The 22983-nt window shown below is 40.9% G+C and overlaps 1 protein-coding gene across 1 annotated transcript in view; it reads left to right on the forward strand.

Moving 5' to 3' along the window:
- The window catches only part of Mcm6 (minichromosome maintenance complex component 6), a 27248-nt gene extending 4680 nt beyond the window's left edge, over window positions 1–22568 (forward strand). Inside the window, exons 3-17 of the mRNA XM_028773126.1 lie at window positions 1818–1928; window positions 3656–3905; window positions 5579–5744; window positions 5992–6137; window positions 6496–6646; window positions 8806–8947; window positions 10148–10289; window positions 11145–11252; window positions 12507–12662; window positions 14612–14740; window positions 15754–15915; window positions 17877–18012; window positions 18972–19127; window positions 20275–20414; window positions 21650–22568. Of these exons, the coding sequence (XP_028628959.1) occupies window positions 1818–1928; window positions 3656–3905; window positions 5579–5744; window positions 5992–6137; window positions 6496–6646; window positions 8806–8947; window positions 10148–10289; window positions 11145–11252; window positions 12507–12662; window positions 14612–14740; window positions 15754–15915; window positions 17877–18012; window positions 18972–19127; window positions 20275–20414; window positions 21650–21766 (2212 nt within the window). The 3' untranslated portion in view covers window positions 21767–22568. The remainder of the gene's footprint in view (window positions 1–1817; window positions 1929–3655; window positions 3906–5578; window positions 5745–5991; window positions 6138–6495; window positions 6647–8805; window positions 8948–10147; window positions 10290–11144; window positions 11253–12506; window positions 12663–14611; window positions 14741–15753; window positions 15916–17876; window positions 18013–18971; window positions 19128–20274; window positions 20415–21649) is intronic.
- Window positions 22569–22983: the final 415 nt, after the last annotated feature.

Below are 22983 nucleotides of genomic sequence, written 5' to 3' on the forward strand. Positions count from 1 at the left end.
CCACTCAGGCCAACTTAGGAGTCTTTATAGCAATAATGTTTTATTTGTTCTGTTAGAAGTTTTAATTATTTTTCTGGTTATGGATGTAATGTATGTCTCTTTTAAATTTTTATTTAAAGGGGCAGGCGTGCCATGGTGCATATGTGGAATTCATAAGTTTACATGAGTCAGTTCAGTCCTTCCTCCTTATAAGTCCTAGGGATTGAACACAAACTCTCAGCTTTGGTGACAGCACCATCTTGCCAACCCATGTGTATCTATTCTTTAAAAAAAAAAAAATAGAGAAAAAAAGTCAAGTTATTTGTATGCTTTTAACTTTACCACTCCTTGGTAGCCACTCTTTGTAGGTCTGTTGAAGCAAGCTTTCAAAAGCCTCTCAAGTGCAGAGTTATATTAGGATCTTACTGCATTTTGATGTCTTCCTGTGTGTGTATAGTTTTGGAGAGAATATTACAGATAACGCGTCCTGCCATTTTTGATCTAATATGTAATTTTTGATATAAAATGCCTTTGAAACATTTTAATTGTTTAGGCATAGCATTTTGCTTTGTCTTTTGTTTTGAATCAGGGTCTTAGTATATACCCTGGTTGGCTTTGATCTTGTTTTGTAGACTGGCCTCAGACTCAGACATCTCTCTGTCTCTGCCTCCCAAGTACTGGGATTATCCTGCATAGCTTGAGTGTTTTAGGGGTAGAAATAATAACTTCAGCTTGTTTTGTTTTTAACTGTGACAAAAACCTTTGTTCACAATTATTGGTCTATATTTCTTCTAAATAAATACTTGTATAAATACTTGTATAAATAAATACTTGTATAAATATGAATGTTAATAGTGATAAAAGAGAAGTAAAGACACCCACGTTAGAGACATGTTCCTGTTTTCATGGTGGATTGGAAGCTGGAGGAGTCGGAAATGTTTTATTCATAGCTGATCAAGAAGAGTTGAGGGGGAACTGGGTGAGATAGCCACACAGGTGAAAGTGCTTGCTGTATAAGCATTAGGATCAGCCTTCAGTTCCCAGCAGCTACATAGACAGATGTGGTAGTTAATACCACAACCACAAAACTGGGGAATGGAAAGAAGAAGACTCCTGGGTACTTACTGGCTAGCCAGTCTAGCTATTCAGTAGTGGGGTCCAGGTTTAAGGAGAGACCATGTGTGTAAAAAAATGATACAAGAGAACACTTAATGTTGACCTCTGGTTTCACACATGTGTTCATGGTTGCACATACCCATATACACAAAGAAAAAAATTGCTTGGAGGGATAAGCAGCAGAGGTTTTTTTGTTGTTGTTGTTGTTTTGTTTTTTTCCGAGACAGGATTTCTCTGTGTATCCCTAGCTGTCCTGGAACTCACTCTGTAGACCAGGCTGGCCTCGAACTCAGAAATCCGCCTGCCTCTGCCTCCCAAATGCTGGGATTAAAGGCGTGCGCCACCACCGCCCGGCAGCAGCAGAGTTTATTATAAAACAAGCAGAGGAAAGTATAAACTAGGACTTACCAAATAGAGTTCTGCTTTACTAGTTTGTAAACTATCCAGAGAAAACTAACAATATTGAACATAATGCTGACAAGGTTTGAATTATCTTAGAAAAGTTCTCTGTGATGTGAGTACTGAATGACTCAAGCAACAGATATTTAGTGTAGCTCTTTGTCTTTGCTGTTTGCGGTGGGATAGGGGATGATAAAAGCATCGTGCAGTTAAATTGTAAAGCTTGATTGTGACCAGATGAAATGCTGTGCTCTCAAAGTTGACAAACATGAAAAAGAAGACAGACTTAGACTAATCTGTCACTGCTTCTGTTTGGTTTTCAGAGTCTACCCTTACCTGTGTCGAGCCTTGAAGACATTTGTCAAAGACCGGAAGGAGATCCCTTTGACTAAGGATTTTTATGTTGCATTCCAAGACCTACCTACTAGACACAAGTAAGGAAGGAACCTTTAAGGGGTGAAAGGACCCATCATATCAGATACCACTAACTGGGCATTTAGAAAACTTGAGACTCACAGCTGTGAGATAGCTGCCTATGTAGTGTATAAGTCAGCCCTTCCTTTACTGGGTCTTAGTGTTCTCACCTATCATGGCTTGTGTCTTGAGGTTTCTACTTAAGTCATATAAAAAAACAGATTTGTTGTGTAGAAATTTTTATACTTGATAGTGACCGGATTGTAGTAAGAGTACTTAAACACTGATACTTGTGTAAGTTCCTCTTGTTTGCTTAATGAGTCTTTTAAAGATAAGTCCCTCTGGGACTCAGTGGTTAAGAGCACTGACTGCTGTTCCAGAGGTCCTGAGTTCAATTCCAGTAACCACATGGTGGCTTACAGCCATCTGTAATGGGTATCTGATGCCATGTTGTCTGAAGACAGCAACAGTGTACCCACATACATGAAATAAATAAGTCTTTAAAAGAAGAAGAGGCTGGGCCTCTTTTTTTTTTTTTTTAAAGGGGGAGAAAAAAAAGATAAGGCCTTCTGTGTAGCTCATGCTGGCTTCAAATTCCCAGTCCTCGGGTTTCCTCGAGAAAGGACCAGGTTCAATTCCCAGCAACCATGGGAGTCACAACTCTATAACTCCAATTCTGGGGCATCCAATACCTCGCACAAACAGACATACAGGCAAAACACCAATGCACATGATGAATATAACTAATTTTTTAAATGCATGCACCACCACCCCCTCCATTCACCAAGTACATAACTTTGGAACATCTTCTTAGCTTGAAGAAAATCATTTAAAATTGTGTGTGTGTGTGTGTGTGTGTGTGTGTGTGTGTGTGTGTGTGAATCTCAAGTGTGCACTGCCCAAAGAAACCAGAAAAGGATGCTGGATCCCCTGGAGTGAGTTTCCTGTTGTTCTGACATAGGTGCTAGGAACTCTGGAAAAGCAGCAAATACTCTTTTAACCACTAAGTTCTCCAGTCCTGAGACAGTATTTTTCCCTCAGTCTGAGATGGTCCTCCAGAGAGCAAGGCTGACTGGCCAGTGAGCACCCAAGATCAGTCCCTTCAACCACACACTGAGGTTTTAGATGCATGTCATGGCCCACCAAGTGTTTTTATTTCTTCAGTCTTTTCGTCTTTCATATTTGTTTTCATTTATTTACTTACTCTGGCTTTTTGAGACTGTTTTTCTGTGCAGTTCTGCCTGTCCTAGAACTTGCTCTGTAGATCAGGCTGGCCTCAAACTGATAGTCACCTGCCTCTGCCTCCAAAGTGCTGGAGCTAAAGGTGTACACCATCACTCTCCAGCTCACTTTTATTTTGATTGTGAATTTGTGTTACATAATTCAAAAGAAATTATGGCCTGGAGAGATAGCTCAGCTGGTAAAAGTAAACTTGCTGTTTGCAGAGGACCTGAGTTTAGTCTCCAGCACTGGTATCAGGAGGCTCACAACCGATTATAACTCCAGCTCCAGGAAGATTCCATGTCTCTGGCCTTGGCAAGTGCTCGCTTTCACATGTATATAACCACTCAGACATACCCAGACATTAAGACAAAAGATTTAATAAAGAAAGGTGTCTTATGTTGTTTATGCTAAGTAGATGGGAAATGGGCTTACTGTGTATGAGATTTTAAGTTCAATCCCCAGAACTGAAGCGGGGGAAAAGATGGAAAGGATATCTATTAATGTGATACTTGTCTTCAAATAGGATTCGTGAACTCACTTCATCCAGGATTGGGCTGCTCACCCGAATCAGTGGCCAGGTGGTGCGCACTCACCCAGTTCACCCTGAGCTTGTGAGTGGAACTTTCCTGTGCCTTGACTGTCAAACAGTGATCAAGGATGTAGAACAGCAGTTCAAATACACACAGCCAAATATCTGCCGAAACCCAGTGTGTGCCAACAGGAAAAGGTTCCTTCTAGACACTAATAAATCAAGATTTGTCGACTTTCAAAAGGTATTTACTTCTGTTTAATTAGATTCTTATATATAAATGTATTTATTAGACAACTAGATCAGATTTACTGCTAATAATTCATTTTTGGCCCTTGTAATAACTTGTTTAGATGTCAGTTTTTAAGGAATGTAGTGCCCACAGAAGCCAGAAAAAGGTATCAGGTTCTCTGTTACAGATTGTCCTAATTAGGTTCTATTACTGTGATAAACATGACCAAAAAGCAACTTGGTAGGGGAAAGTATTTATGTCATCTTATGGTTACAGTCCATCATAGAAGAACCTGGGAAGTAGGGACTGAAGTAGAAGCCATAGAGCAGTGGTTCTTAACTTGTGGCTCTCAACCCTTTTGGGGGTCCTTTCATGGAGTTACCTACAATCATCAGAAAACAGATAGTTACATGACAGTTCATAGCAGCAGATTTACAGTTATGAAATAGCAACAAAAATGTTAAAGTTAGGGATTACTACAACATAATGAACTGTATTAAAGGGTGGCAGCGTTAGGAAGATTGAGAACCACTGCCGTGAAGGAATGCTGCTTACTGTTATCAAAGGCTTGATCAACCTGTTCTACAACCCAGGACCACTTACTTGGGTGTGACCCAAACCACTGTGGCCTTCCCATACCAATCATTAATCAAGAAAATGCCCTCACATGCTTGCCTAGGGGCCAGCATGATAGAGATATTTTTCCAACTGAAGTTCCCTCTTCCCAGATAGTTATAATTTGTGTTAAGGTGACAAAAACTAATCAGCACACAGATGGTTGTAAGCCTCTGTGGATGCTAGCAATCAAATTCTGGTCCTACAAGAACAGTGTTCTTAACCACTGAACCAATCCCAATAGATTAATCTCTTAACCAATTGAACTATTTGAAAGGGCACAAAATTTTATTTGTGTTGCCTTCATGTGGTACAACATTTACAAAGGAGATCTTGTTGTTAATTACCGAGATGTCTCTCCAGAACCAAGAGGTATAATTGCTTAACCAGTTGAACTATTTGACTAAAAGTTTTAGGACTCAAAACTTTTATGTATTTTTATGTATATGGGTATTTTGCTTGTACGTGTGTCTCAGAACCATATGCATGCAGTGCCTATGGAGGCCAGAAGAGGACATTGGAGCCTCTGGGACTGCAGTTATTGGTGGTTGTAAGCCTCCATGTAGTACTGGGATTAAACTCAAATCCTCTAGAAAAGCAGCCAGTGTTCCTGATAGCTGAGACATCTTTCAGCCTCTAGTACAAACTTTTTAGGTGAGTATTGGTATGTGTCAAAAAAATCTATAGGGCAAGGCCTGTGGAGATAGTTTAGTTAGTAACATGTGTGTCAACAAACATGAAGACCTGTATTTGATCCCTAGTACTACATAAAATGTGGTGACATGTACTTTGAACTCTGTGCAGGGGATGAAGAGGCAACCAGATCACTAAAAGCTAGTTGGTCAACCAGGCTAACTGAATTGGGAGTTCTAGGCCAGTGAGAGACCCTGTCTTAAGAAAGAAGGTGGATGGTCCTGAGGAATGACACCTGAGATGGGTGTGACCACCTGCGCACACACAAAGAAAAAAGTGTACAAAGAGGTTGGGTTATGAGGGTATTTATAGCACTTGATTTCAGTTGTATAGCATGTGAAAGCATCTCTTTCTTTTGCTGTTGGTCTTGGTTGTAGGTTCGTATTCAAGAGACTCAAGCAGAACTCCCCCGGGGAAGTATTCCCCGAAGTTTAGAGGTTATCCTGAGAGCAGAAGCTGTGGAGTCAGCCCAAGCTGGTGACAGATGTGACTTTACCGGGACACTGATTGTTGTGCCTGATGTCTCCAAGCTTAGCACACCAGGTCAGTAGTTTGTTGTTGAGATGTAGCCAATCCTGGTCACCTGCTCATCAGGATATCTTGGCTTCTGGAATCTTTTTTTGTAACCTCTTTGGCTACCAATCAGGATGAGCACGGAAGTATGGAGAGAGTAAAAAATTGGTGTTTCTATGAAAGGTGCTGTTTTAACTTTGGTTTATTCGAGTGCACCAGTTCTTATGAACATCACTAGTATTTGAACTGTGATACACCTTATCTTTCACTCTCACAGGAGCACGTGCAGAGACTAACTCCCGAGTCAGTGGAGTTGATGGCTATGAGACAGAAGGCATTCGAGGACTCCGTGCCCTTGGTGTCAGAGATCTGTCATACAGGCTGGTCTTCCTTGCCTGCTATGTTGCACCAACCAATCCAAGGGTAGGTCTTATTTTTACTATTTGTTTACTGTGCTAGGTAGGAATTGGGCTCTATCCTCACTTAGTATGAGATTTACTAAGATGGCAGAGCTGGAGACTCATTTTCATCTTCTTGTCAGTGATGAGCTTCTTATTACAGTTCAGTGTAAAATAAAACAATGGTAGCTTTTGTTTACCTCTCTGGACAAATGATACGCTTTTACATACATGTCTTTATTAACTGAAGCCTAGTTTAGGGACTATAGTAAATAAATCACAACTTTGACCTTCCAAGCAATCTTACTCTAGTGGAATGTCTTTCCCTTTACATTATCTTGGCTCTCTATGATGTTTTTCATTTTGTTTTTCTTCCATTTCAGTTTGGAGGGAAAGAACTCAGAGATGAGGAGCAGACAGCTGAGAGCATTAAGAACCAAATGACGGTGAAGGAATGGGAAAAGGTGTTTGAGATGAGTCAGGACAAAAACCTGTACCACAATCTCTGCACTAGCCTTTTCCCTACTATACATGGTAAGAGCTCTGTGATAGAAACGTGAATCGGTAATGAACGCTTCATGGGTGGTACTGGTCCAGGGATTTTCATGAAGAGATTGCTTTTGGAGCTGAAGAAATGATTCAGAAGATAAGATTTCAGGCTAATTTTTCAGAGAACCTGGGTTTGGTTCATAGTACTCAGAACCACCTATAATCCCAGTTTTAGAGGATCCAGTACCTTCTGGCTTCTGAGGGTACCAGACCTGCATGTGAAACATAGGCACACATGCAGACACATGCATTTAATAAAGTTGATGCATCAGCAGAGGGTGTAGACACCCAAAAGGTAGACTGGGGATAGAGCTCATGCAGAGGCTCACTTGACTTAGTGCTGGTGGATAGTTGGAAGCTTGGAGCCCTTATGATGAGATATCCAGTGGGCAGGTCTTCACCACAGCAGCACATTTAGTGCAGAATGTGAAAACAAAGCAAAGAGACAGTGCTCTCCTAGTCTTGGAGCTACGTGCCTTAAGTTCACATGGTTATGTGTTATTAATTCAAGTCATACTAGGCATAGTAATTCCTATATTCTCTGCTATCAAGGAGGTAGCTGACCCAGGGGGATGCATGTGAGTTTGAGTATAGCCTGGACCCTATCTATAAGAGTCACTTTCATGCCTACTTCAAAGGTAGAAAGAAAATTAGGTTCCATCTCCTTTGAGACAAGATCTTACTATTTAGTCTCAGCTGTGCCAGAACTGTAGACCCAGCTAGTCTCGAACTCACAGGACTGGAATTAAAGGTATACCACAGCCAACAGGTTCCATCTCAGTTTTTGTTGATTTTAAGCTGTCCTTAAATTTAAGAGATTCACCTGTCTTTTGTCTCCAAGATGCTGGATCAAAAACATCTGCCAGCATACTCAGTTAGATTCTCTTAAGATAACAAGTATCAGAACTTTTATGGACTATTTAAAACTCATCATACCCTCAACACATTTGTCTCATGGGTCATGTCAGTTTTGTTATAAAATGGATTTTTAATTTTCTGTTTTTAAATGTGTGTGCCAAAGTCGACTTCATATGATGTCCTCAGGGGCTGTTCATCTTGGGATGTTTTGGCTTTGGTTTTGAGGCAGCCTTTCATTAACCTGCAGCTTTCCGAGTAAGCAATGCTGGATGGGCAGCAAAGCCTAGTTAGAAATCTGTCTTTGCTTCCTCAGCACTGGGATTACAAGTGTAAGCTACTGTACCTGGATTTTCACATGGTTTCTAGGAATTGAACACAGGTTCTAAGGCTTGCCTGGCAAGTACTTTACCAAATGAACTGCCTCTCAAGCCATTAATTTTCTTTGGTTTGTTTGTTTAGGGTTTTTTTTTTTATTTTGTTTTAATAAGTGGTTCATATAGCATTGGCCAGGTATTTTTTTGGTAGTGGAGTTCAGTCACCAATTCCATAGGGGAAATTTTTTAGCACTACAGTACTCTGTTTAAGACTGTGGTCTTGTTCCAGGACAGCCAGAACTACACAGAGAAACCCTGTCTCGAAAAACCAAAAAAAAAAAAAAGACTGTGGTCTTTATATTGGATTTATGAACAGCTAATAGAAACACTATAAATTGCATTCAGCATGTTATCCATTCAGTTTAGTTAGTGTGCATTTGTTTAGTGCTGGTCAACAAAAGAAATGTCACCTCAGATTCCTGAAGGAACTGGAGCTGCCACTAGCAAGAACGAGCAATGGACTGGGAGGGCAGCACACTTATCCCACTTCAGCCAAAAAGAAAAAAACTTAGAACTGTGGCAGTGTGTGCTGGATAAATGTATATTTCTGAGAGAAGTCTTTGAGAGCTGAGGCTGTGAAAAAAGCCTCACATAGGAAGTGATAAGGAAAGGCTCTTGGGATGGTGGCCATAGGCAGCTGATATCTGTGGTACGGAGAAGATACTCATGGTAGCTTGGTTAAGTTATGTAGTACCTGAGCTTTTTAAGTTACCATGTCTATGTATCATACCAAGGGGGAAAGCACATTTGAAGATCAGAGGACAGCTTTAGAGTTGGTTCTTTCCTTCTACCTTTACGTGGGTTTCTAGGTCAAACTCTAGTCTTCTGGCTTATGAGGCAAGGACCTTTACTTGCTGAGTCATCTTACCGTTCCCTTGAAAAATTATTTTCATCTGGAACTTTTCGTTTCAGGCAATGATGAAGTAAAACGCGGTGTCTTGCTGATGTTGTTCGGTGGTGTTCCTAAGACAACAGGGGAAGGAACCTCCCTTCGTGGGGATATAAACGTTTGCATTGTTGGTGACCCAAGTACAGCTAAGAGCCAGTTTCTCAAGTAAGTGTCTGCCTGAGGTGGTGCAGCAGGAAACACTATGCTTGTGTGCTTGCAGGCCACCTCTGCTACTAAGGATGCGATCGAGAAGAGTTTTATTTTAGATAATGGTTTATGTAATTTCCAGTTTTCTGTTTAATATATTTCTTGTCCTTCATAGAACATATGAGTGACTGGGAGGTAGACAACATTGTACTTTGGTTTTAGCCATCTTTAGGTTGAGTTCTAGTCACTGCCACCCTCTGTCTCCAGAACATCTTTTTGTTGTCCTGAACTGAACCACTGTGGCTGTAAAGCCACGGTTCTCCACTCCCCTCCCACAGCTCCTAGCAAGCACCATTTTACTTTGTTTACTAAGTGTAACCCTGCTCTTTCGGTCTTTGTGTCTAGCTTGCTTCATGCAGTACAGTGCACTGACTATTGATGCTGTGGTGATGAGGATCTATTTTATGCATGTGCTGCATTATGTTTTATACATAGTGAATAGGAGGATGTTTCTGTTCTCCCATTATAATAGTAATAATTCTATGAAAATCACTAAATTGAGTATCAGGGACTCTGCTTTTCTATTTTGTTTTGAGGCAGGCTTTTTTACTCTACAGCCCAGAATGGCCTCAAACTCATGATCTTCTTGTCTTAGTCTCCTAAATACTGAGATTGGAAGCTTGTACAATACACAGCTCCATTCCTTAATTTAAAAAAAATTTTTTTTTCTTGGTTTTTCGAGACAGAGTCTCTGTGTAGCTTTTGTTGTCTTGGAACTTGCTCTGTAGACCAGTCTGGTCTTGAACTCAGAAATCCGCCTGCTTCTGCCTCCCAAGTGCTGGTATTCAAAGTGTACCACCACTACTTGGCTTTCTTAATTTGTTTTAGTGTTTATTTCTGGGAGCTAGAAAAATAGCTTAATTAATAATGTCACACACAGACTTGGTAAGTAAAGTTCAGTCCCTGGAACTTGTGTAGGGTGGCAGAAAGGAATCACAAAGTTGTCCTTTGTCATTTTACACACACACACACAAACACACACACACACAGAGTAAAAATGAGTGCATTTTTTTTTAAGTTTGAAGTTGATGTTTTTGTCTCGTATTCATCTGACAGGAATGGATTTGAATCAGTTTTAGAACTCCTGTCAGCTGATATCTGTGGACTAGTTCGATGTGGTGATGTGTTAATGAGTCTTTGTGTGATGTTCTTGAATAGGCATGTGGATGAGTTCAGTCCCAGAGCTGTCTACACCAGTGGCAAAGCCTCTAGCGCTGCAGGTTTAACAGCAGCTGTGGTGAGGGATGAAGAATCTCACGAGTTTGTCATTGAGGCTGGAGCGTTGATGCTGGCTGACAACGTAAGGACATTGTGTGCTGTTGGCTATAGGGAAGTCAGTACCCTTTGACCTTTCAATAACAAGCTATAGTTTTTTATTGAATTCATTGGTATGTTATTCACTTTTATTAATCTACATTGAATTAAGACTCACCATTAGCCGGGCGGTGGTGGCGCACGCCTTTAATCCCAGCAATTGGGAGGCAGAGGCAGGCGGATTTCTGAGTTTGAGGCCAGCCTGGTCTACTGAGTGAGTTCCAGGACAGCCAGGGCTACACAGAGAAACCCTGTCTCGAAAAACCAAAAAAAAAAGACTCACCATTAGTTGATACATTCTAAGCATCCCTAGAAAGCATTGATTACTGTGATTAGACCGTCTCAGTTTGCTGCTTTGCTAACATCTCTGAACAGGTCTATCTGTGAATACAGAGTATATTACCTTTATATTTGACAAAGATTAATTCCTTGTGGCTATGCAAGCTTATATTCATTGTGGTACTCCTTCACTCTTTACTTTTCCAGTCTAAAACCAATGGCTAAACCAGTCAGTCTATATTTGTGGTTGGCCTAGAACTCCCAGAGATCTGCCTCTGCTGGCCACAGTCTTTGATCACAGGTGTGCACCGTTACACCCAGCCCAAATCTCTTCATGCCGAGGTTTACATTTTGCAGTCCATTATCTGCATAGTTATCCTAATCCATTTGCCTGGGGAATGGAAAAGTCTCTGGTAAGAAACTTTGTAAGTTTACCATCTTACATCTGCAAAGCAATTTCTCTGATTTTCTTACACATGCTAGGCAAGTAAGTACTCTACCACCGAGCTATATCCTCAGCCCTGCGGGAAAATTTCTTAATGCTAGATGTGTTTGGTTACAGGGTGTCTGCTGTATTGATGAGTTTGATAAGATGGACATGCGGGACCAAGTTGCTATTCACGAAGCTATGGAGCAGCAGACCATATCTATCACTAAAGCAGGAGTGAAGGTGTGTGTCCCATAGCCATGCAGAGGAGTGTGGTAGAGACATCCACCGGAGGAATACATTGTCCCAATGTGTAATGTTGGTCTAAAATGTAAAATAAAGGTGTTATTGCGGGTCTAGTACTATGTTGCTGTGATAGAAAGTAATGGTACTAATGTAGTTCTTAGCATTTCATTTTTCAGAAATTTAAAGCTTTATAAATGCTCATTTATTTGGGAGGTGTGGGGGGCTGCCTTGGCATCTTTGTGACAAGACAACTTTGTGAGTTTGGTTCTTTCCTTCCATCTTTACATGATTTCTCGGGATCACACTCAGGTTACTAGGCTTGCGTAGAAGGTACACAGAACCTGCTAGCCATCTTGCCAGCTGTGTTTCGTAAAAGTTTCATAAGCAAAATATGTATACCTTGATTAAACAGCTTTTTTGTTATAACAAAAACAGCTATTGGTCCTAGTACCACAAACTACTCAAAGATCAACAGATAATTTAAATGAAATTCTGATTACCATATGATACCCAACATTAAAGAGGATCTTAACTTATTAAAAGTAGTAGGTTTGGGGGACACACAGATGGCTTAGCACTTAAGAGCGTGTACTCTTCTTGCAGAGGACCTGAGTTCAGTTCCCAGAACTCAGAATGGGCAGCTTATAACTCCAGAGATTCCAACTTCCTCTTCTGGCTCCTATAGGCACTGCAGGCACCTGCACTTTAAATATAGAGGCAGACATGTATACACATAATTTTAAAATTAAATAAGTCTTTTTAAAATTGAAAAATAAAGATTTTTTTTAAGGTAATACACTGATGTATAAATTTAAGAGAGATCCCATAGTACAATGGATACTAGATATGTGCTGAGTGTGTATGCGCAACTAAGCAAGTGCATACAGTTCGTCCTTTAGCTTCGTGATTTTATTGGCAGTCTTCCTGTAGTAGCACCTGCTAGGTCCACTATGATTTATTAGCATTGTGACACTCAGCAGTATGGTGTGTCACAAGCTATGTCAACTGAGGACCTCCTATGTCTAGTTACAAGGTACATTCCTAGCAAAGTGCTAGCTAAGGGACTCAATGTCATTCGTCACCATGTAGAAGAGCCTGTTGTGCTGTGACCATGCTTGAGTTTTGATGATTCAGCAAGTGAAAAAGCTTTTGCTTCCATTTAGCTAATTGCATGAGATAGAACTTTTTCTTTTATCTATATTGGCCAATTTGGGTTTGTTTTTTAGTTTCATGGTTTTCTCTCATGGTCAGGCAACTCTGAATGCCAGGACATCCATTTTAGCTGCAGCAAACCCTGTCAGTGGACACTACGACAGGTCAAAATCTCTGAAACAGAACATCAATCTGTCAGCACCCATCATGTCCCGCTTTGATCTCTTCTTCATTCTGGTGGATGAGTGCAATGAGGTAACCACTGATGTTGTTCATGTTTCCTTTTGTGCTCAGTTTCATGACCTTTTGTGTGTCTTGGGTGCAGTACTCCTAGCCTGGATTAGTTGTTCTTAGATTTAAGTATTCAACCTTACCATCTCAGATGTGAGTGTGAACACATAAATAGCCCACTACCCCACAAGGTCTTGTGTAACTCATGCTGGCCTTGAACTTTCTGTGTAACCCACCATGCCCATCTTTATGGGCTATACTCCTAATTGATAAGCAGGAAGCTCTATTTCAATAGTTAATGCAAAACCCTTGCTTTCATCCTGACTTGAGACATTATCTAAATAAAATTGCCTTGCTTTTGTGAGTGTTTGGGGGACTTGGGCTTAGGTTCCCCCCTTTTCCCCTCACAAGTACATAAACGTAGTTAACGCATAGATAATAACGTAGTGGCTAAGACGACACACTGAAGCTAGACTCTTTGGTCCTGTCCCTACTACTTACTGAGACCTTGGTCAAATAATTTAACTTTTCTGGGACTCAGTTTACTTCTACATAAAATAAAGCTATCATCTCCTTCATGGGGATTGCTTCTAGACATGCCTGAGAAAAACAGTTTCATGTAACAGGCTCCCGTAAATGTTCGGCTATGGCTATTCTTTTGAAAGTTTTATTTTTTTTTTCTCCTTCTATTTTGGCTTTGGGTTTGTTTTGTTTTGTTTTGTTTTGTTTTGTTTTGTTTTGTTTTGTTTTGAGACAGGGTCTCTTTGTGGCCCTAGCTATCCTGGAATTCACCCTGCAGACCATGCTGGCCTCAAAATGACAAAGATCTGCCTGTCTCTGCCTCCCACATGCTGGGATTAAAAGCATGCGCCACCATACTTGACCTTCATTCCACGTTTCTATGCATGTGTCAGTAATATTACTCGAACTGGTTACTTGCCCCTGTTTTGTTTTGGCTGGTTCCTTTCCTTTCCCCTCCCCAGTCCTTCTGTTACAGCGAATGGGCTTCCTTATTAAAGGTAGTTAATTCCGTCCAGGTATATTTTCAGGGTAAAGCAGGCATCAGGGTACTCAAAAGATGTTTTAGTGGTTGGGAGCACTTGCTGCTTGTTCAGAGGACCAGGTTTGATTCTAAGCCCGCCCATATGTGGTATCTTATATCCATAACTCCAGGGGGACTGAAGCCCTCTTTTGGCCTATGGCCACCCAGCATGTACATGGTGCAAAGACATATACATAGGCAAATATTGTTGCTTGTTGCTTTTTTGAGACAGGGTCTCAACATAATTCTGGCTGGTCTGGAGCTTGCTATGTAGGCCAGGCTGGCCTCAAACTCACAGAATTTCTGCCTCCCTCGGTGCTGGGATTAAAGACATATGCCACCATACCCAGCATAAGATGTATTTATTTTTTAATTACAAGAAATCTATTGTAAAACCTTTGATCATGTGTCTGGAGAGATGGCTCAGCAGTTAAGAGCATGTCGTTCTTGCAGAGGACCCAGATTCAATTCCCACCACCCACATGGTGGCTCACAAGCATCTATAACTCCAGTGCCAGGAGATCCAAGGCCTTCTCCTCACTCCCGTGGCCATCAGACATGTACATGATACACAGACATGCATGTAAACAAAACACTCATGCCTATAGAGTAAATAAATCTAAAAAGATAAAAACTTGGGTCAGAAAGTTAGTGTCTCTTAATAACTTTTCTCAGAAACATAGAGGTTAATTTTGTCTTGTTTCAAGATAGGATCTCCTATAGCGTGTACTGACTGGCCTTGAACTTCTTAGGTAGTTAAGGCTGAACTCCATTGAGGTTCCTGCCTCTACCTCCCAAGTGCTGGGCTTGCAGGCCTTTACTACATACCCAGATAAGAGATCATTTGTAGCTATACATCATCCCTTACTCTGTGCAGTACTTTGGAGTCAATTCTACTATGACTGAAAGAAGTTGTCTTGTTTTGAATTAGGTGACAGACTATGCTATTGCCAGGCGCATAGTAGACTTGCATTCAAGGATTGAAGAATCAATTGACCGAGTTTACTCCCTTGATGATATAAGAAGGTATCTTCTCTTTGCCCGACAGTTTAAGCCCAAGGTAATCTGCCCTGCCATACCTGGATGGCATGGTGCACGGGGATATTAAAATTAGGTTAAATAAATGGGTTATGTGGAAATTAACTGAAGTTGGGTTTCATTTTGGTTTTAGCTTTAGCTTTGGTTTTGATCTTTTGAAGCGGTCAGGGTATCCACTGTGTCTTCTAGGCTACCCTCAATCAAACTCAATCCTGCTTTAGATGCCTACTTCTCTATTTATAGGAATGTGCCAATATGCCTAGCTGTATTCTTCTTTTTAATATCCTCAAATCTTTAGCTTATTTTTTGAGAATTTTATACTTGAATACGTATGATGTGTTTTTATAAATCCACCTCTCGCTTCTAGACTTTACTCCTCCCATACCCACACCACTTTCCCTTCCTAGCTTTGGACACTCCTTTTAAAACCTAATCTCCTTAAATTTTAAGTTTTGTGCTTGTTCTGAGTACTGGTTTGTTTCTTCAGAATGTATTAAATAATCTAGCCAGGCATGGTACTCTATATAGTGAAACCCTGCCTAACAATAAAAGTATAAATAAGGATTGTGAGTGACTTTTGTATGAAGAGTGTATATTTGCCAGTACTACTGTATACTGAGTTTCTTGCTCTGAAAACCTGAGGGCCTTTTAGATCAGTCTATGCCGCTTTTTCCCCTAAAGCCTGCATAAGTTCATTAGATAAGCCTCAAGAAGAGACTGAGTATTAATGAGCTTTAACATCTTGAGCATATTTCATTTTATTCTATTGCTTCATGTGTTAAACATCGTTTAGAAATGGTCATTTGCTTACACTGGTCCATTGTCTTCCTGTTCATAAAATTAGTACGTGGAGTTTATAGGCTTCTGGGTGTCAGTTTCTGAAATAATTCACTGTCTTTGTGATAAAGTTTCAACCTCTATCCTCTGTTTCCTGGAGTGCTTCCATCCAGGACCCTCTTTAACTGGTTTAATGTAGTCAATCAAAAAAAAAAAAAGAATATAAATATCTTCCTGATTTGACTGGTTTTGAAACAGATTTCCAAAGAGTCAGAGGACTTCATTGTGGAGCAGTACAAACGCCTCCGCCAGAGGGATGGCTCAGGGGTCACCAAGTCCTCGTGGAGAATCACTGTGCGACAGCTTGAGAGCATGATCCGACTCTCAGAATCGATGGCCCGCATGCACTGCTGTGACGAGGTACCAATCCCTCTGATAACACAGAACAGGGATGTATGACTTGGCTTGTGGGCCTGTTTTTATTTTTGTTATGGAATAGCCCACAACCAGTTGATACTATTCTCCCAGTAAGAAGGTTGCTGTCATGCAGTTGTGAGGTGTGATGTCTAGACTGATAGTAACAAGTAAAAATATGGAGTGCAGATATAGGTAATTATTTATACAAGAGAAACATACTTAATCTCAACAATGTCCTTGGCCTCTGGCTGGGAATACAAATGAGACTGTGACTCCTGCCTCAGAAGGAGCCTTCCACCTTGGGTTGTTTAATCAGTGTGGTGGGTTTGGGTATTATTTTGGTTTTGCATATACCAGGACAAAATTAAATTGAGGGCTTTGTGCGTGCTAAACACACTCGTGACACTGACCTACATCCTTAGCCATGGGTTTTTAATTGCTCATGGTGCCCTAGATTCACAGCAAATGTAAGATTATGAGAAGGGGGTGATACTGGAAGCCACACATCTGCTTCAAACCAAGAGGCTTTTGTGTACTTTTATATACAAAGTTCAGTTAGAATTCAAATTTTGTCTGTGATAGGACTAGGTTCATTTGTTTGTTGTTTTCTGAAACAGGGTCTCTTGGTAACCTGGCTTAAATCCCCAGCCCTCTGTCACAGACTACCATGGATGGAATTACAGATGTACTTAGGTTTTGAGATAGCATTTAAAGCCCAAATTGGCCTTGAACCTGGCATTATATCACATGCTTGTAATCCCAACACTTAGGGGGTAGAGGCAGGAGAATCCTGAGTTCAAGGTCATCCCCAGCTACATTTTAGTTTGAGGCCAACTTGAGCCGAATGGGTCTTTGTCTCAAAAAAAAATAAATAAATCGATAAAACAAGATTTGGAGATGTTGTAGATACTTGTGTGTCAGGCCCTGGATTCAGTTCTCAGTACTGAAAGGGAAGGGAGAAAGAAAAGGCAGGTGGTGGTGGTGGTGCACACCTTTAGTTCCTGCACTCAGGAGTCAGAGCATGTGGATCTCTGTGAGTTCAAGACCAGCCTGATATACAGAAGTAGTTCCAGGATAGCCACAGCTACACAAAGAAACCCTATCTCAAAAAAAGGAAAAAATAAAGGAAATGGAGCTGGGGATATGGGTGGCTTATGGTTATGAATATAGAGCGCCCAGGTTATATTCCCAGCCACCACATGTGACTCCAGTCCTAAGGGATCCATTATCTTCTGGCCTTTTAGGACTCTGAGTGCATATGGTGCACAGACATAAGTGCAGACAAATGCACATTAAATAAAAACACACTAAAGGGAGGAAAGTATACTGCTCTTGTTAGGTCTCGTTCTGCCTCCCAGTCCATGCTCCAGAAATAAGACGTAGAGTCAGAATATATTTACAGATACCTTGGCCATATAACTAGGCTGTATTCTGACTAGATCATAACTAAAGATAAATCATTTATTTTAACCTACATTCTGCCATGTGGCTAGTTACCTGTGCTCAGGTATCATGAGTATCTCCTCAGATCTTCCTGGGCAGATCTTCTCCTGGCTCTATCCCAGAATTCTTTCTCTTCTTAGATATCCTACTTCCTATTTCCTGCCTGAGCCATAGGCCATGGGCTTTTTATTTGGCAGGTGATCCATCCATTCAATACATGTCGTATTCTTTGCAAACCAGCGTTTGGTTCCCAACACTCTTCACCCCTCACAGACATCTGAACTCATGAGCACGTGCCCACAGAGAGATACATAGAATACATACATAGATACATACAGCTGTATCAATTCATAAATGCCTGTGGAAGGTGAGTTATTTTTTCATCTTGCTAATATATGATATTGTCAGACATTTCAGACATTTTAGTGAGTTAATAGTGTCCTATGGGGGAGAGCGCAGTGTTCTTTAGCTGTTTGGTATAAGATATCTTACATAACTAAGTTGTCTGATTACTGGCTTAGGTCCAGCCTAAACATGTGAAGGAAGCTTTTCGATTGCTGAATAAATCAATCATCCGTGTAGAGACGCCTGATGTCAATCTAGATCAAGAGGAAGAGATCCAGATGGAGACGGATGAAGGACCAGGAGGCATCAACGGTGAGGAGCTTGCTCATCACTTGTCAATGGTTGTGAATGGATGTATTCATAAGGGGTTTTAAATTCACTATGAGCTGAAGCACAATTAAGTAGTTGTACAAAGTATATATGCTTGGAAGACCAAAAGAAAGCGCATCAAAATGGGTGGGTCGTTTGTCCTCTACTCTTACTTACAATACTCTGTCTAGCTCTTGAATTTAAAATATTTTCTTGGGCAAGTAGATGGTTCAGTGGGTAAATACTCTTACCTGAAAACCTGGTGATCTTATCATGTAAAGGTAAGAGGACTGAATCCTCTGATTCTGCATACACACTATGACACGCTCACATGCACGCATGCATCCATACACACAATAACAGTTTAAGACATTCTTAAACTTCTCGATCACATTGAATAGGTGAACTTGCTTATAACACTACACATTAACTTTGGCAAATGCAGGGGAAAGGTCTCACTGGTTAGGTAGCCTAAGTTGTCTTAAATTTGTAGCCTCTGGTTCAGCCTTTTAAGTGCACAAATTATAGGTGTGTACCATCATGTCCTGCTGCAAATGATATCAATAAGATCTGTCCCCAACCAGTTGTCTTCACTAGTAGGATTTTAATTTGTTTCAGATTTATTTATAAAATGATTGTTTGGGGCTGGAGAGATGGCTCAGTGGTTAAGAGCACTGACTGCTCTTCCAGAGGTCCTTAGTTCAATTCTCAGCAACTATATGGTGGCCCACAACCATCTGTAATGGGACCCGATGCCCTCTTCTGGTGTGTCTGAAGACAGCTACAGTGTACTTACATATATTAAATAAATAAATAAATAAATAAATAAATAAATCTTTTTAAAAAATAAAATGATTGTTTTCTGAAGTTTATATTAAGCATAGAGAGTGTGTGCATGGACATTGGATGAGGGCATGTTGAAGGCACAAGGACAGGGCTTAGGTGGTTACTTTCTTTTCTAGGTCATGCTGACAGCCCTGCTCCTATGAATGGGTTCAATGGCTCCAGTGAAGAGGCCAGTCAGGAGACTGTTTCCAAGCCCTCCCTGAGGCTGGGCTTTGCTGAGTACTGCCGAATCTCTAACCTCATCGTGCTTCACCTCAGGAAAATGGAAGAAGGTGAGTGTGTACCTCACACCACTTATCTGCTGTCAGTCTCACAAGCCGTTTCTGCCGCTTCTCATGTGTTAGTCTTCAGAAGTCAGAAGAGATGATCGTTTACGTTGGCTCATTTTGGGAGGGAGACTTGGGTAGTATCAGCATAGCTTCCCTACAAGCTCATTGTCAGATGCTCACAGATCATTCTATAATGCAGAACATAAATACAGATGTTCCTGTATTTAGCTTAATGATTTTGAAGAGGAATCTTTAGATCTGATCATGTAAAGAACATTTTGTAGGTGGAAATTAGTATAGTTGCTTCTCTGCCAACAGATGTCTTGTGGAATATTTATATTTATCTATAAAATACCACAAATGTAATAGACTCCTCCTCTGGTGCACCTGGTTGGTGGAACACTTGCCCACTTTTTACCTTTACCTGCTTTGCCATGATTTCCTATCAGTTTCACAGTCCGCCAGTTAGCCTTGGGTAGGAGGGTACACCATCATCTTTTAGAGCTGTAGTTAATTCTTTGTGTGTGTGTGTGTGTGTGTGTGTGTGTGTGTGTGTGTATGTGTGTGTGGGCATTTGTGTATAGGTGCCTATGGAGATTAAAAGGAGGACTTGGCTCCCCCAGAGCTGGAGTTATAGTAGGTTGTGAGCTGCCCAGCGTGTGTTCTGGAAGCAGAAAAGCTCCAAGGACGATTCTGTGCTGGCTTCCAGGCTTAATTCACCATGCAAAATTCCAATCTGTGCTGCAGACTTTCATGGTCAGGTTCACCTCGTACTTGAAAGGAACTGAAGTAGAATCGGAGGTAGATTCTGGCTGAGTACAGTGGGCTCCAAGCCAGCCAAGGCTACAAAGTGAGAAGACCTTGTCTCAAAAAAAAAACAAACAAAAAAAAAACAATCAAAACAAAATACTCTGAAGTGGAGCTCACAAATACATGTGATTTTATGTCTTTCGTATGTGTGTGTAGTGCTGAGGATTGGATCCAGGTCTTGTACATGCTAAACAGGTATTCTAAAACGACTGATCCTTCCTTTTGCACCTTATTTTACAGTTTCTAAAGTCAAAACTTAAGGTTTTTTCCCATGTGTGCCATGAATTGGCAGTGCAGTTTGCTAGAGGTCAGTCCTTCTAAATAATGTGTTTTGTCACAGAGGAGGACGAGTCAGCACTAAAGAGGAGTGAGCTTGTCAACTGGTACCTGAAGGAAATTGAGTCAGAAATAGACTCAGAAGAGGAGCTCATAAATAAAAAGAGAATCATAGAGAAGGTTGTTCATCGTCTCACACACTACGTAAGTACCCACTGCCTGGGCTCCAGGGCACTGCAGAGGAGTGCCTGTATCTGCAGGCTTTTTGATGAGTTTGTTTATTTTGAATCATTGGGGTGTGATCATGGTTGTGGTTGAGGAGAGTTAATCGCAAGGGAGAGACTTTTCCTAAAATAAGCAGAATTTAGGTAAAACCTGAGCAGGCAGCTTTTGGATTTTACTTTGGGCTGGGCATTTTGTGATGTCTCTATTTAGCTGTACTAGTATTGAGCCCTGGGTTTGCATGTGCTGGTCAGACATGCCTCTGTGCTGAATCCTATGCTCCTGTTTGGGTGCTTTTTAACTTTTTGTTTTCACCCTGTTGGCTTCATTCATACCTGGCTATGTAATTCTGAACCAGCCCACTAGCTAGCATCACCTGTTCCTTGTACCCTACCCCCACTCCCAATCTAGTTATCAGTCTTATTTGAAGTTTCTTTTCTGTTTTGTTTGGGAAAAATTGCTTAGGGGCTGGAAGAGAAGAGGACAGATGGTGTGTTCTACATTTATTTTTACTTGTTCAGAGAGAAAATTCCCAGATGAATTATGTTTAGATATTTTATATTTGTTTACTTAGAGATTGTGACTCACTGTGAAGCCCACACTGGCCTAGAATTCACGGTCTATGTGCCTTAGCCGTCTGAGTACTTGTATTACTTGATGTATACCACCATCATGGGCTTTGCCCTGTTCTAGTTCAGTTAGAAATAGAGTCCTCCTACCTACTATGTGAGAGGCCTGTGTGTGGTCCTTCATAAACAATAAGAGCTAGAGAGAGTTCAGTGGTTAGGAGCGTGCTGTACTCTCCCAGAGTACCCAAGCACATTCTCAGCACCTACATCAGCTGGCTAAAACCTGCCTGTAACTCTTCAGAAGAATTTTCTAAAAAGAAGTAGAAATAGGATCTAGCTGAGCATGGTGACATACACTTGAAAATTAAAGCACAGCTTGCTGTTTTGAAGTTATATTGACAAGCATTTGATAAAATGTATAAGATGCCTTATTAAAATCACAATACCTGCTGTGGTTCTTAGTTTTTCAAGGCAGTTGCACCTAAAGGTTAGCCTCCTAGTAAGAAGGGATTTGACCAGAACACTGATAATGGTTTGAAGGTATGGTTCTGGTCCACCGGCTTTTAGAAAAGAAACAAGAAAATGTGTAAGTAGCAGACATTTGGAAGTGTCTGTGGCTCTGGCCTGAGGACAAACTGTGTTCCACAGGATCACGTTCTGATCGAGCTCACCCAGGCTGGACTGAAAGGCTCCAGTGAAGGAAGCGAGAGCTATGAGGAAGACCCTTACCTGGTAGTCAACCCTAACTACCTGCTTGAAGATTGAGATATTGAAGGTGACTTTACGGCCAGGGACCTGTGGTGTCCTACCCTTAGCCCACCCGGAGACAGTTTCTGGAGCAACGCTTGAGGATGATTTAAGAAGTGACAGCTGATTTCCATGATTTCTGTTTATTTTTGTTAACATTTAAAACATCTGTGTGGCATGAAAACTAAGGGGAAGATAAAATGTCTACATGTGATACTGTGATACTATAGGTTTGACTCAAGAGGTTGGTAGAATGTTGTAAGACGTAACCTGCTGTTAATGTTACCTCTGTGGTCGGAAGTGTTTAGCTGTTGAGCTGGATTCCTTAGTTGACCAAATTAAGACGGCTTAAGTTACATCTTAAAAATGTCACTCCCTGTAGTTAATTCTGCATGTGCTAGTCTTAGAAGTAAACACAAGTTAAAACAACTTGACAGGACCTCCCCAAGTGGCTTGTTTTCCAAAGTACCAAGAACAAAACCTTAAGTTTCCCTAGGTCTTGTAACTCAGCAAGGCTTGTGAATGGAAATAATAATGCCCAATCACATTCTGCTTTAAAAGGTAAATACAGATGAGATAAAAAAAAAAAAAAAAAGTGACAGCTGAGTTCATGGCCCTGTGTGATTCATACTGGGACACGCTTGGACACTCTGTGCTTCTTGTCCTATTGAAGTTGGAACCCAATCATGTTCTTTCTGTAAGAACTTTTCTTCATGTGTAGGAAAAGCCTGCTGCATTTGTCATACATGTGTCTGGAAATAGCTTTCTTCTGTTTCCAACCCCTGCTTTTACTCATGATAATAAAACAACTTCTTCTGTAGTTGTCTGTGTGATTCATTTTTACTCTTGATTATTGCCTTCATTTCCATGAGTGAGGTTTTTCTGGCTTATTCTCTAGTAGAAAGACCATGTCAAGTGAGAGGCCTTGGTGACTTTCTGAAGTAAATTCCCAGTGGTTTTGGTGGGATTTGTTTGCGTTGGGAGTTTGGTTTTGTTGCTGTTGGGTTTTTTGTTTTTTTGATCTTTGGGGTGTTTGTTTGTTTGTTTTGAGTTTTTGTGGAGTGGCTGGTTTAGGGGGTACTTATGTAGCCTAGACTTGAATGCTTGATCCTTCTGTCTTAATTCCCAAGTGCTGGGCTTGTACATGTTGTACTGCCAACCTGGCTTCTAGAATAAGGACTGTTTATCATCTACTCAGTACTGATTTATTTATTTCTTTCCTAAGGATAACTTTT

The sequence above is a fragment of the Grammomys surdaster genome, unplaced genomic scaffold (genome assembly GCF_004785775.1).
Source record: "Grammomys surdaster isolate TR1022 unplaced genomic scaffold, NIH_TR_1.0 221, whole genome shotgun sequence".
In the NCBI taxonomy this organism is placed as follows: domain Eukaryota; kingdom Metazoa; phylum Chordata; class Mammalia; order Rodentia; family Muridae; genus Grammomys; species Grammomys surdaster.